We start from the raw sequence: 15,675 nt of genomic DNA, 5'->3' as shown, positions 1-15,675 counted from the left end.
TGCAATAAAAACATTAAAATAACAAAATTTATTATTTTTATCCTATTACATAATATAGTACAATAACTGTCCCGTGGTAATGTTCTTGAGACAATTTTGAAAATATGGAAATTCAGACAAATTTTGACAAATTGTTCTAGAAGTGAATTTGCTTTTAACTATATACATAATTTATGACAGACAGAACAGTGGACAAAATAAAGCTTGTGGTCATTTTCGCTAACGATGATCATCGCGGCACGTTCAATTACAATAAATGGGAGGGTACAGCAAGCATAACTGAAAATATCCCCCTCTCTTTTCATTTTTCATCCACATTCCTTTTCAGATCACGTTCCTTATTAGTGGGCCAACAATCCAGCAAAGATTACAAATATGCGTTGTGGGCTTAGTGTAATGATCAAATGAGAACGTGTTCCTTCTTTTTTTTTTGTCTTGTTTTGTTTTGAGTATCACTGAAGATGGCGGATGAGTGACTTCTAGTTGAAGTTCTGTTTTTAGGTTTCTTTTTGCTGTGCCAACCTGAAGGAGGTTGACCGTGTTGAGTGAAGGAGGGCCAAGCATAATCTGGTGCAGTGTTCCTCCCACTCTAAACACTAAAGCCTTTGTGATGTGTAGTTGAGCATCATGAACTGATGTGAGTGAGAATCACACAACATAAGGCTTTGTTCTCATCACCATGGAAACAGTACTATGAAATAGATTTGAAAGGATGAGACTCGTCCCATCATCTCTCTTTTCTGTTTTTGAACATGTAAACAGACTGAGTCCATCCCTAGGACTTCTCCATCATGTTACTCACTCACAGGAGGGATAGTGTATTAATAGCACATACTGTAAAATGTCAGATCTTACACTTCCGTCCATAAATGCTCATGGTCACAGGAAATAAGAGCAGCTGATTATTTTTTGTCATCTTCAATGTGGCCCATTTTTTTTTATCAGATATGCTCAGCTCCGAATCAGACTTCAATAACGTTTATTGTTTATTGTCATCCCCATTAGCTGCCACAGGTGGTAACAGCTTCTCTTTGTCACACTTTGGTGTGGGGGAGTGTGGGCAAAGGCAGGTGGACCTCAGTGCAGGGAAGCAGCCATACAAGGTATAAAAAGTGTATTTTTTTTCCACCCCAAAAAATACAACACAGAAGCTACATCACAGAAGCAATCCAAAACTAAAAAATACTATGAAGATTAGGTCACAGGGAACTAAATATGCACAAACTAACAAAACAACAACAACATAGGTGTAAGTAATAAGAAGACAAGTGAGCAGACATGACCCTAAAACTAAACATGATCTAAATTAAACACAAAGGCCAAACAAAATTAGATCAAAAGGGAACTGCAACCTGTGAATAGATATTGGGTATTACGTATTAGTGGACAGGTTAGTCATACCATCTCATTGCAAGCCAAACATCACACATTAATATTGATATACATTACTTGAAAGTACATGTATACAGAACCTTCTGCCTTTATGTCTTCAGTGAATCTGAGATACATGATTTTTGGACTACGGTGTGAGCTGTAGATGGAAATTAGAGTCCAGTACCTGAGAAAAACACACAAACTAAGGGACAACCGAAATTCTACACAGAAAGGTTTAAACCAAGATTCGAACCCACATTCCAACCTGAACCTTCTTGTTGGGAGACACACATGCCACAGTCTCCCAAATCATTCTATTCATTTGTTTAAAATGGTTCACATTAAAACATGAAAAAAGATGAAACCGAGTATGACCGATATTAAGGCTGTTGCTGTGCTACTGCTTACCACTGTCGCTGTTGTCATCCACCAGGATGATCTCCTTGAGCAGGTGAGCTGGTGTGTGGTTGACCACACTGTGGACAGAGCGCAGTATCACTGACAGAGCCTCATTCACGAAGATAAAGACCACGGAGATCTGAGGAAGGTCCTCAGGATACGTCAGCTGCTTGCACCTGTAAAAATAATTCAACATTATTACCATTTGCTAGTGTTGTGCTCAAGACCACACAATCCTGGACCAAGATTTGCCTGAGACCAGAACTCACAGACCAAGACTTTTGGGTGTCGAGACAAGCCAAGACTGTGATAATACCAAGACCATAAAAATGTATTTTAAAAAAACAAAGTTGAACAAGGTTGAGCATACTTTCTTTAATTTTCATTTTCTTTTAAATATATTTAACAGCCAAAAACACAGTGTCAGCACAACATGCAAAAAATCTCGAATCTTAACAATTTTATTCAATTAAATTCTTGCAAAAAATTAAAAAACCCTCTCAACTGGTGCAGAGGAGGCAGGAACTGAGAATACTTTCAGTGTAAACTGGTGGAATTGAGGGAATCTGTCATGGTGTTAGTCCCAAAAGATAAGTGAATTGTCAGTGTCAGAATCCTGGATGGCATCAAAAGTATTTGCTTATTCTATTTTGAATGCTTGAGTCTTGTCCTGAGCTGCGCTTTTCATGAGCCAAGTGCAGATCAGTGCTGTTCTTGACCGATCTTTAAGGAAAGGTCCAGGGACCAAGACAAGGCCAGGAACTTCAAAATGTGGTCGTGAGACCGGTCACAAGACCAAGACCAGTTATTAATAGGTCCACTGAACCTGGTAAAGCATGGTGGCAAATGATTAGGGTCTGGAGTCTTTAATGCATAGATTTTAAAGACTTGATATATTTGGAGGTAAGTCTTTTTTGGAAAAGGGAAACCGTATAAGACAAAATCCAAATTTGTTTAAAATGGCATATAACAATGTGTCTATAAAGAGAATAATACAATTATTTAATATAATAATTAAAATTGTCATAAGATGTTGTAAATGTGAATACACACCAAATGAACAGGCTTGACAATTGTAGTATCCCGAGTGGCCAATTCTATAAACTGAGTATTACTTTCTTTGGAAGGACATAATTGTTGATAAAGTTCCTGTGTCATCATCATCATATCGTTAGAACTAAACGACGTAATTTTTGGCGTCAGCCTCAGTTTTTTATGTAAGCTCTTCCCAAAATCACAGTGGCCTCGCTGCTTGCTTTTAGTTCTGTGCACATAATTAGAGTTGCCTGGAGTTTGACCCATGCGGGGCCCTTTATTAAAATTAACAGCAATCAACAGCAACAGTGTTGAATATTTTTTCAACCCCTAGTATTCCCTCATTCTGAATCAAAGCTCCCTATCACTTTCAGCTGAGAACAATGTTTTTTTTCTTCACACGTACACTTTGACTTTGAAGTCAGATATAAAAGTGTTGACAGGCCAAAAGCCTTCCAATGAGTTTCATGCATACTGTGAACTCACACAACACAACAAAGCCTGAATCTTTCCACACTGCTCCAATTAGGCTCCTCACACAACAGCTGACAAACCCATTTTACTTGCTTCAGACTTCCTTTTCCATGTTTTCAGCAGTGCCGAGTAATTACATAGGAATAATGAAGTTGATGTTTGAAAGTGTTGAGGCACGGTTATTAAAAAACAGATCCATAATGAAACACTTGTTCTCTGCATTAGAACATAAAATTTAGAGGAATAGACTAAAGTGTAAACAAACCTACAGTATGAGTGTAATGTGACCTAAGAGCTGTAAGTATTTGCATCAACTTCAAGGCAAATTATAGGATGAAACTGCATTTTGCATTGAGCATATTAAACCATCCACGCAAGAGCAGTTAACATATTGATTTGTCAGAATGTATCAGTCCCATACATCAGTATCATACTGTAGCATAATTAGATGTGACAGAGGAGTGGAATCTTAGGAATCAGCACTTAGCAGGTAATATGTATTTGAATCAGAAATTAGAGACATTACAGTCAAGACAATTTTATCTCATGAGACAAAGTAGACACTTCCTGCCTGAATTAAATTGGCTGTGATGGATATTTGTGTGATCATAGTTCAGCTTATAAAGTTGACTGTCTTGATCAAAGTCTACATTCAGTTGCCTCTACACTGCTGTGATTGTCTTCTTTTTTGTCTTCTTCAGCATGTTTGCCATTTCAACTCTGCTGGTGCTCTGTTATTTGGGAAATCAGTGTGATGACAAGCAACTCTGGGATGGGAGAGGAAAGGGGACCCACCAGATGGATCCCAGCATGGTGCTGAGTTTACATCCTCCAATCTGTTGTCGATATACACAGTAATGATGCAAACATTCATATTTCATACATGACACCAAACCACTGATTTGGGGTCATGGAATTCACAATCTATTGCATCGTCTCCCTTGCCAATGGCTTAAGTGGGTAAGTACACACATACAGTAAATGTCCCTTCCTTGCGATCCAAGTCAGCAAATCCCCGTTTCTCAGCAGTCTCCACGTTATCCTGTGGTGTGGGGTGTGTTAAGAGTGATTTTCCCACCACGATCTGCTCATAAAACAGTCAGGTCCGAAAACTGTAAATTTTACAACTTTTCTATATTTTCACTAGCAAATCCTTTTATGTGTAACATCGACTTTGACCCAGCCCTGGACTCTGCAATTGAGACATTAAACGTTCATCCAGCAATCCATTTTCTGGACCGCTTAACCTCACAAGGGTCGCGGCCGTGCTGGAGCCTGTCCTAGCTATCTTCGGGCGAGAGGTGGGGTACACTCTGAACTGGTCGCCAGCCAATCGCAGACTTTAAACGTAAAGATAGCCAATTCAGAACAGTTAGCTCAGTTTTTTTTATTTTTTTTTATATTTTTTCTTCCACTGCTGCAATGGTTTGTTCTTTGTATTTCCTGTCAGTCTGGATGCTTCGTCTCAGGTCAGTACCAAATCATCAATACCGACATTGTTACTACTGTGGTGTGCTGTTTTAATCATTTCAAGTACGCCACAGACTATAATAAGTGCAGGAAGAATAAATATGGTGATAATTTTCACGTATGGGGTCTCTTTCATTTTAAAAATCGGCTAAGATGTTTGCTAGATGTACGGTGGGAGGAAAGAGTGAGTGAACCCTTGGATTTGACCCCTGGTTGACCCTCCTTTGGCAGCAATAACCTCAACCAAACGTTTCCTTAGTTGTAGATCGAACACGCACAATGATCCAGAGGAATTTTAGACTACCGTAATTCCTCGTGTATAATGCACATTTTTTTCCCCCAAAAAATTGTCAAAAGTCAAAAGTGCGCATTATACATAGGTATAGGGCAGGGGTCGGTAACCTTTTCTACTCAAAGAGCCATTTGGGAGTGCCTCCCAATGAAAAGAAAGCACTCGGAGCCACAACCCATTTTGACATCATATTCATATATATATATATATATATATATATATATATATATATATATATATATATATATATATATATATATATATATATATATATATATACATATATATATATATATATATATATATAACCTATATGCTATGTACAAAAAACTATGTTGCATTTATGAAATCAACGAACTGCTGCAGAGAATACAATTTTATTTCTGCATGTAACAAAAAGCATTTTACACTTGGTTGATGCTTAATTTCAAGTAAAATACTCAGTGTTTATTTGAGTCCTCGTATTTAAGAAATAAAAATCCAAACTTACCCAACCCGCACCAAACGGAAAATGCAATGCTGCAGATGCCATCTGCTTCTGTGTTTGATCATTTTATTGCGTGGAGTACTGGATTATGCAGTCAACTGTCCTCCTCGTATTTAGGAAGACAAAAATCCAAATTTATCCAAATATTATCCACCGGCACTGAACCAACAATGCAAACCTTCTGTGTTCCATCGCGTGTACTGGAGTGTGCAGTCAACTGTTCATTAGCAGTGAAAGCAAAAGAATCTGCCCATGTAGCATTGAATGTTATCCTCACAAGGGTCACAGGAATGCTGGAGCCTATCCCAGCTATCATCGGGCAGGAGGCGGGGTACACCCTGAACTGGTTGCCAGCCAATCAAAGGGCACATATAAACAAACAACCATTCACACTCACATTCACACCTACAGGCAATTTAGAGTTGTCAATTAACGTACCATGCATGTCTTTGGGATGTGGGAGCAAACCAGAGTGCTTGGAGACAACCCACGCAGGCACGGGGAAAACATGCAAACTCCACACAGGCAGGGCCGCGGATTGAACCGCAGACCTCAGAACTGTGAGGCAGACGCTCTCACCAGTCGGCCACCGTGCCGACAGGTGTACATATGACTGCATAAATGTACAGTTGTGCTCATAAGTTTACATACCCAGGCAGGATTTGTGAAATATTGTGTTTTTAAATACGACTGATGACTGAGCAACAACCATCATTAATTTCTTTCTGGTTATATTTTGTTTAATGATAATGCTTTTCTAAAATGCTTGACAGTATAATTTAAATCCCATTAAAATAAAATTTAATGTGTTTCGCCTGGTTCTTCATGTTTTCTTTAAAGAATTGTACACATCTTACAAATTCTGCCTGGGTAATCAAACATATGAGCACAACTGTGTGTTTTCTCATTTACTAAATAAAAGTAGGGATGTGAATTTCAAAATATGAGCAAGTAAATAAAAAGAGTATTACGTGTTAAAATAAAGTGCTTAACTAGTGCAGTGCAGAATAATTTTTTTTTTTTAAACGAACAAAATACAGATAATACTTAATTTTGATCATATGGGTAGAAGCAAAATCATGCATTGTAAAAATGCATTATACACACAGTGGGCACAGAAAGTATTCAGACCCCCTTAAATTTTTCACTCTTTGTTATATTGCAGCCATTTGCTCAAATCATTTAAGTTCATTTTTTCCTCATTAATGTACACACAGCACCCCATATTGACAGAATTTTTTTTTGAAATTTTTGCAGATTTATTAAAAAAGAAAATCTGAAATATCACACAGCCATAAGTATTCAGACCCTTTGCTCAGTATTTAGTAGAAGCACCCTTTTGAGCTAATACAGCCATGAGTCTTTTTGGGAATGATGCAACCATTTTTTCACACCTGGATTTGGGGATCCTCTGCCATTCCTCCTTGCGGATCCTCTCCAGTTCTGTCAGGTTGAATGGTGAACGTTGGTGGACAGCCATTTTCAGGTCTCTCCAGAGATGCTCAATTGGGTTTAAGTCAGAATCTGGCTGGGTCATTCAAGAACAGTCATGGAGTTGTTCTGAAGCCACTCCTTTGTTATTTTAGCTGTGTGCTTAGGGTCATTGTCTTGTTGGAAGATGAACCTTCGGCCAAGGTCCTGAGCACTCCGGAGAAGGTTTTCGTCCAGGATATCACTGTACTTGGCCGCATTCATCTTTCCTTCGATTGCAACCGGTCGTCCTGTCCCTGCAGCTGAAAAACACCCCCACAGCATGATGCTTCCACCACCATGCTTCACTGTTGGGACTGTTTTGGAGAGTGCCTGGTTTTCTCCACACATACCGCTTAGAATTAAGGCCAAAAAGCTCTATCTTGGTCTTATCAGACCAGAGAATCTTATTACTCACCATCTTGGAGTCCTTCAAGTGTTTTTTAGCAAACTCCATGCGGGCTTTCATGTGTCTTGGAATGAGGAGAGGCTTCCGTCGGGTCATTCTGCCATAAAACCCTGACTGGTGGAGGGCTGTAGTGATGGGTGACTTTCTAGAACTTTCTACCATCTCCTTACTGCATCTCTGGAGCTCAGCCACAGTGATCTTTGGGTTCTTCTTTACCTCTCTCACCAAGGCTCTTCTTCCCCGATTGATCAGTTTGGCCGGACGGCCAACTCTAGGAAGGGTTCTTGTCTTCCATTTAAGGATTATGGAGGCCACTGTGCTCTTAGGAACCTTAAGTGCATCAGAATTTTTTTTGTAACCTTGGCCAAATCTACGCCTTGCCACACACAATTCTGTCTCTGAGCTCTTCAGGCAGTTCCTTTGACCTTATGATTCTCATTTGCTCTGACATGCACTGTGAGCTGTAAGGTCTTATATAGACAAGTGTGTGGTTTTCTTAATCAAGTCCAATCAGTATAATCCAACACAGCTGGACTCCAATGAAGGTGTACAACCATCTCAAGGATGATCAGAAGAAATGGACAGCACCCAAGTTAAATATATGAGTATCACACCAAAGGGTCTGAATACTTATGGCTCTGTGATATTTCACATATTCTTTTTTAATAAATCTGCAGAAATTTCAACAATTCTGTTTTTTTCTGTCAATATGAGGTGCTGTGTGTACATTAATGAGGAAACAAAAAGAACTTAAATGATTTTAGCAAATGGCTGCAATATAACAAAGAGTGAAAAATCGAAGGGGGTTTGAACAATTTCCGTACCCACTGTAGGTAGAAGGGCTTTCCAGAATTTTGAGGTCAACTTTGGGGGTGTGTATTATACATTGGTGCGCATTATACACAATAAATTTTGGAATTTCTCTTTACAAAACTGTTATAGTTCAACAAGATTCTGTTGCACATTGTGCTGTGCCATTTTCCCTCCACACTGGGTGTCGTGTTCAATTCAATTCAACGTTTGTCTCTTCTGTTCACAGAATAACTTGCCAGTTGTGCTGTGGAACATCCAATTGCTTTTTAGTAAACTTCAAATATGCACCAATGTTTTCTTAGACAGCAGTGGCTTCCTCCATGGTGTTCTCCCATAAAGCCCTTTTTTTTAATGTTTTTTGTATGGTAGATTTGTCTTGTCAGCAGATGTTGGCATGTGCCAGTGATTTGTAGTCTTTAGTTTTTTACCTCATTGAGCTTTCTGTACTGTGCTCTTGCAGCCATCTTTAAGTCAATAGTTCTTAATCCTAGTTCTTCCGAGCGCTCTTTTGAGCCTATAATAATCAGTCCACATCTAGCCAGCAAGAGAATGTTTTGGATGCAGCATTTGTCTCTACTTTAAGCTATGCCTTCAACCTCACTTCTTAAGTATAAACATGATTGATACACCCCCAGTGTATTATTTCAGTCATTGTTTATGCACGTATGCTCTCCAACAGCAACTCCATTTGTTCCCTCTCACAGCTTTCTCTATGGCCACCCTCAATCAGCTCTGCCAAGTGTAAAAATACAATGACAGATCTGGCAGTGAGTTTGTATTGGGAACATTTTGCATCACAATTTGACTTTACAGAGCCAGGCACAAAGGCACAAAGTGGCATTTTTTGGCTTGCAAAAGTGCAAGACAAAAATATATACTGTACATATATTTCTGTTACATGACTTGCAGGGAGTTATTGGTTAAAGAATGAATGGAACTCTCACATTAGCCACAGATTCATCTCTTCTGGATGACATGAGGAGGTGAGGTTAGATTTCAATTGTGAGACCATAAAATCCCAGTGTTGCTCCCTTCACCTACTTATTGAAGCCAATGTAGGTCATTGGTCAACCTTTTCATTCATACCTGTCTGCACTGGTCAGTAAGTCTTGTAAATGAGTGACTCATCTGCTTTAAAAGGGCCTGAGCCCAATGTACAGCACTGATAATTTGACCAAGATCAAGCTTTGACAGAAACAGAACGCCAGATGAATATGTATTTTCAAGATACCTCCCCCGTCTCCACCTGTGCCATCTTGCAGTCCCGGCTGTTGGCTTTGGCTTTTTCCCCACAGTTAGTTTGTACATGCTGTGGATTTCAACATTAGACTAAACCAATGCAGCACCATCATGGTAGCCTTCCAAACCATAAATACGTTCACCCTCTCTAAAATCCACTCGAGAAATTCACTATCGCTGGAATCAGTAAAAGTTTTGTGACAGGAGATACATACACTTCAATCCATATCAGATCCTTTTACAGTATTAGCCTTTTCCTTAGTATGAGCCATCCCCTTGACTGGTTATCAGCCTCCCACACAAAGACAATTTCATGCCAAAAGATATATTTAAATGAAATGTTTTCACAAAATATATAGCAAATGAATTTAGAGCTGTGTAAATGTGTAACAGAATATGGAACGCAATGGAAGGCAAGAACTTTCAAGTGAAAAGCAAATCAATTATCAAGTAAAAGAAAATGTATTTTTCTATTTGTGACTGCTGTTATTTCTGTTGTATGAACATTAGTATCTTGTCAGCATTTATTGTCTTTTCCTACCATGGCTGGAAAAGACATTATCAGACCAAGGCCACGCCCCAAGGAAAGCAAATAAAGCCCATTTAAGTCCCTGTTTGTATCTTGAAGGTCAAAAGAGAAATACAGGCAAGTGGGCAGTGATTTGGGGATTACATGCTTTGTGAAAAGGGTGTAATTATTACTCTGATTGCTTTTGCTCAGGCCGCAAAGTTCATTCAGTCATGGCTCGACCGACTCCGTATTTAGCAGAAGAAGCTATGTGCTCGCCTGTCGCGCATGAGGCACAATCACTCATCAGAACAATCCATCCATTCATTTTGTCTGCTGCTTCTCCTTACTAGGGTCATGGGTGAGCGGAAACCTACACTAGCTGACTCTGGCCGTGAGGCGGCATGCAGTCTTGGACTGGACGTCAACCTTTCGTTTTCATATTCACACCTGTGGACAATTTAGAGTCTTCAATGATCATAATATGCATGCTTTAGGAATGAGAGAGAATCAAGTTAAACACATGTGGCGAGACTGACTGATAAATACTTTTAAAGAATACAACTAACAACCACATAGACAAAAGAAAACCATCTGCAAAGATTGGTTGTGAAAGAAATAATGAACCATATCCACTAAGCAGTGTTTGTTTTGATACTTGGAGAATGTGGCGTGTAAGTACTTATTACCTTACACTTAGTATATTACAGCATGGGAGCATATAAAATTATGAGGTTTTTTTTTTACCTGCTTTTGAGTGTGCTTGTTTCTGGAATGGAACAATAAAAAAATACACTTCAACAAATACCAACCCCTCTCTTCCCTAGTGTCGGAAAACCATTTTTTTTTTTTTTTTTTTTTTTGGTAAAGTCAATTAAAAAAAGAATTTCCTAAAACCCCTTTTAGTCCAGGAGTACTCTCTGCTGACTTTATTAATTAACAAGCTTCTTTTTACTTGCCCTTCTCTCGCCTCCAGTCTTGACAATTTTTCACTTAGAATAAAGCAGTGTGAATGAAGCATTGTTACCTCCACTACAGACCACAGAAGTCTCTCTCGGCTGTCAAATTCCCTATCAGTCTCACATCCTGTTCTATGACACTATGTGTTAATAATGCCATTCAGTCAGGAATATGCATCAAGCCCTGAACTAAAGCATCTCAAGCAGTATAAATCATTCATTTAAAAATGATCTGTTGCCAAGAAACCACTCGGTCTCTTATCAGAGGTATACCATGGTTTTCTTGTTTCATTTACGATGGGCTTATGTTTGTTTGAAGTAATTTTCTTTTGTTCTGTGTGATCGGGTTACTACAAATCACAAACTAGAGGTAAACAGCATTGTGGCCGTGGAAAGAAATGTGCTGTGTATATAGTTCTATTCGGCCCATGTGTCCATTTGCCTTAATCGGCAGCATCACAGTTTATGTTCATGACTTGCTGATTTGTCTTCTTAAAAGACAAACTAATACCTACTTATGATTGTTTCCTAACTATCATTAGCCATACTTGACACAAATGTGGCCTTAAAACAACAAAACGCTGACCAGTGTAGAGTGAAATTATTTCTGTAGTAAACAAACGAGTTCCAGCACAATTTGCAATTCAGGCAGGTTGGTAACACATTCAATCCCAATGAGAAGCTGAGGGCAGCCTGCGTGTAATTATCGCCATAAACCACCTGCTGTGCAAGAATGTCCCAAAGGAATCCTTTTACATTTACAAGGGTCAATTAGAATTTTTGTGTTTTATTCATGCAACATTCCATCTGCAACCCTCCTGCAGCATGAGGGGACATCTTGTTTTTGGCAAGAAGATAAATGAAATGGATATACTTATTGTAGTAAAACAATGTACAGCACAATTTTACTTTCAAAATTTACATTTGACTGCAGGAGAGTTGCAAAACTCAATAATGATGGCACCAAAAAGAATAGAAGGAGAGAACTGTGCTTTGTAGAGTCTTCTTTCTGTGCTTTCACAATAATGAAGACCATTAACTGGTGCTGGAATCATGCTGGTCTCCAATTAAACACCTATCGGATCAGCAGTTGTTAAGCTGTAGATGGAGGCACAGTGTACGTTCCAGAAAATGGTAAGAGACACTTACTTTTTAGGCCTGTAGTCTGGGATATTCCTGTCTAGGCTGATCCTGTCACTGAGCTGAGCATTGTAGCCGTACTCTTCATACTTCCCCTCGGCGTCGCGGCTGTCCTCTCCAAGTGAGGCGGCAGCTCCCCCCTGACCGAGTCCTCCGGGACCCTCCACCAACCCAATGGGCTTTGCTAAACCTGGCCCAGAAAAAAAATGACACAGGATCAGAGGCAGATGCAAACACAGCGGGCGGATTTACAGTAGTTGACCAGTGGGTGCATGTAGAAAGGTAGCGGATTGACATTTGATGGCAGCATGCAGAGACCGCAGTAGCAGCTTCGATACACCAAGGCCACATCCGGAGGGCATCATTACACTGTCTGTCAATGACAGAGCCGCAAAACACTCACTTGGACAAGGCCATGACTGAGCAGAAGAGAAGCTGAGAGAGACAGTAGTATAAAAGCCAATCCGAATTGTGGAAAGAAAAACTGATGCATGAATGATGACTGACTGATGCTCAGCACCTAAAATGGTGACAGCTGGATTATGGTTGTGATTATCACTTCTTACTTGGGATATTTACAATACACAATGAAGATGACACAAAATACTTAATGCATTGTATTGGGATGTCACACAACACGTATAATGATCCGTGATCTAATTACCAAGTATACATAGTATAGTACTGTTTATAGTGAATGGTGCAGAGAGCTTCCCTTTAACAAAATAACAATAATTTCATATTGATGATTATAAATAGTCAGTAGCTATAAGTTTCTTGCTGAAATGCACCATCAACTGTGTGGTCCATATATAAATACACAAGTGGAAACCTGCAAAATGTTGTCATTTTGATGGATGGTTATGCTTCTACTTGTGATATCTATGCATCATGCATTTAGTCAAAAATGAAATAATTTGTATTATAAAGAAATGAACTTGAAGGGATATAACCCCTCCACAAAAATGCTTTTAAGCTTTAACTCTCATATAGTGATTAAAAAGTAACATTTTTAGAGCAACTTTTAATCCAACACCAGATGTTACATTATGTCTTTGGATCTGTAATCATAAATACATTGTAGAGGCAGTGTGCAGCACCAGCAGGACAGTGAATGAGAAAGTCTGTAAATTTGTACTTGATCCATGCAGGTTCTTTGACCTCAAGATAAATCCCCAGGTTAGGTTCTTTGACCTCAAGATAAATCCCCAGGTATTTTTTTTTCTCGAAGATCCTGTGTCCTTGGTCAGCTACCGCCCCCCCCCCCCCCCCCCCCCCCCAACACATTATGCTTCCTCAGTCTGACTGAATTAATTATGGGATTTTATATGTCAGATTTAAAATACGCCTCTACACAAATTAAGGTGTCTCATCATGACAATGACTTTGAACAGACGTCACTTTGGTGCTGTGACATTTTTCAAAGGCGAGAGGGAGATTTCATCCAGCGGTCCAACAAGCCAGTCATCCACAAGTAAAACTGTATGCGCAAATACACTTATCAACCACAACAGTGACCCCTTGCAAAATCTGCTCTGCAAAAGCTACCTTAACAAAAAAAATAATGTTCAGTGTTTACTGACACTGTCAGAGTGGTATTACTTCAACAATATGTTTATTATTTTGCTTAGTAGTTTGAACTGGTATAAAACTGTAATGCATCATACAGATCAGTGCATCATACAGAGATCTGTAATGCATCATACGGAGATTAGGAAAATATTCCTAATATTTTTGATGATGGAAGACATAGCTTCTGCGCCTTGAGGTTTCAGTGTTCCACAATACATCACTAGCTCTTTAAAAAATTAAAAAATAAAAACAGATGGACATGCACACAATAAATAATGCATACTAATGTACCACCTACTGCGGTGCAATCGCCATATTCAGATGGCTTTGAAATAACGGGTGCCACTGAAGATCTGTAATTGAGTTGACTGGAAATCAGGCTTCTCCCATGAGAGGGATTCAACATGCCCTGCTCCAGTCATAGTGGTGGCATGTTGACAATTATGGGTGGGGCTCACGTGTCACAGTGCAGCCATCTGGCATCACAGCCGTGTCACAATACAACACAGATACCCTCCAGAGCCGGCGACATGAGAGGGGAGGGCCTCGCTATCTCTGTACGAGACTTGGAAGTGGAACATTGCATGACAGCTTTAGATTTGGTTTGTTCTGTTATTTGGCTAACGCCTGCCATCTTCTTCAGCTACATGACTGTAAGAAATTCCATTGTGGGATGGGGGCCACAATAAAAGGTTCGAAAGTCACGTACAGTGCTGTGAAAAAGTATTGGTCCCCTTCTCAAATTCTTATATTTTTTACCACTTTATCGCTCGCCCTGTGTGAAAAGTAATTACCCCCCTTGTTAAATCATGAAATAATTGTGGTGAATCACAACTTTTGGGTAATTTTCACTGATCACACCCAAGCCATTACCTCCAGACCTGTTCAATCAAGAAATGACAAACAGAACCTGTATGACAAAATCAAGTCGGACAAAAGATCTAAAAAAGCTGCAACAAAATGACACGATTCAAACAAATTCAAGAACAGTCAAGAAAAAAATTAATTGACATCTATCACTCTGGTAAGGGTTACAAAGCCATTTCTAAAGGATTCCAGCGAACGATAGGGAGAGCCATTAACTTCAAGGGGATACATTTTTTAACAATGGTGAACCTTCCCAGGAGTAGCCAGCCTGGAAAGATTACCCCAAGAGAACAGCAATGACTCATAGAGGAGGCCACAAAGGAACTCAGGACAACTTCTAAAGAACTACAGACCTCCCTTGCCTCAGTTAAGGTCCGTGTTCCTGACACAACAATAAGGAAGAGACTGGGCAGAAATGGCATCCATGGCAGAGTTCCAAGCCGAAAACCACTGCTGACCAAAAAGAACATAAAAGCTTGTCTTACTTTTGCAAAAAAATATTAAGGTGAAGCACACTTGGGTTCTGCAGCATGATAACGATCCAAAACACACCAGCAAGTCAACTTCTGAATGGCTTAAGAAAACAAAAGGAAGGTTTTGGAGTAGTTTAGTCCCGACTTGAATCCGATTGAAATGCAGTGGCATGACCTTAAATAGGTCGTTTAAGGTCGAAAACCCTCCATTTTTGCTGAATTCAAACAATTCTGCAAGGAAGAGTGGGCCAAACCATCTCTACAGAAATGTGAAAGACAATTATGGACAGTTGCCAGTTATAGAAAACGCTTAATTTCAGTTGTTGCTGCTGAGGATGGCCCAACCAGTAATTATTTTTACAGGGCCGTTACCTTTTCACACAGGGCCAGGTAGCTTTGAATAGTATTTTTCCCTTAAAAATGGAATAACCATTTAAAAATAGCATTTTAAGTTGTTTTTTTTTCTTGTTTATCTGATGCCCAGCGACTGACTGGCGACCATGTTCAGGGTGTAGTCCGCCTTTCGCCAGAAGTCAACTGGCAGAGGCTCCAGGACCCCACGACCCTGAACAAGATAAGTGGTATTGAGAATGGATGGATATTTGTCTGATATTTACATTTGTTCAAAAATGTAAAAATCTGAGAAGGGGGCCAATACTTTTTCACAGCACTGAACAGTGTTCTAGAAATCCAA

General features: G+C 39.5%; 1 protein-coding gene across 3 annotated transcripts in view; it reads right to left on the bottom strand.

Moving 5' to 3' along the window:
* galnt9 (polypeptide N-acetylgalactosaminyltransferase 9) overlaps positions 1-15,675 on the bottom strand; it is a 113,476-nt gene that overhangs the window by 85,992 nt on the left and 11,809 nt on the right. For 2 of the 3 annotated variants that reach the window (XM_061673009.1, XM_061673010.1), the window contains exons 2-3: positions 12,079-12,259; positions 1,783-1,949 (exon numbers count right to left, since the gene is read on the bottom strand). In XM_061673009.1, the coding sequence (XP_061528993.1) occupies positions 1,783-1,949; positions 12,079-12,259 (348 nt within the window). Of the gene's footprint in view, positions 1-1,782; positions 1,950-5,534; positions 5,769-12,078; positions 12,260-15,675 lie in introns of those variants that run through there. The other variant, XM_061673011.1, reaches the window with a different exon arrangement.

Source organism: Phycodurus eques, chromosome 3 (genome assembly GCF_024500275.1).
Source record: "Phycodurus eques isolate BA_2022a chromosome 3, UOR_Pequ_1.1, whole genome shotgun sequence".
Taxonomy (NCBI): domain Eukaryota; kingdom Metazoa; phylum Chordata; class Actinopteri; order Syngnathiformes; family Syngnathidae; genus Phycodurus; species Phycodurus eques.
The sequence above is the reverse complement of the archived record's forward strand: the minus strand, read 5'-3'. Positions and strand labels throughout refer to the sequence as shown.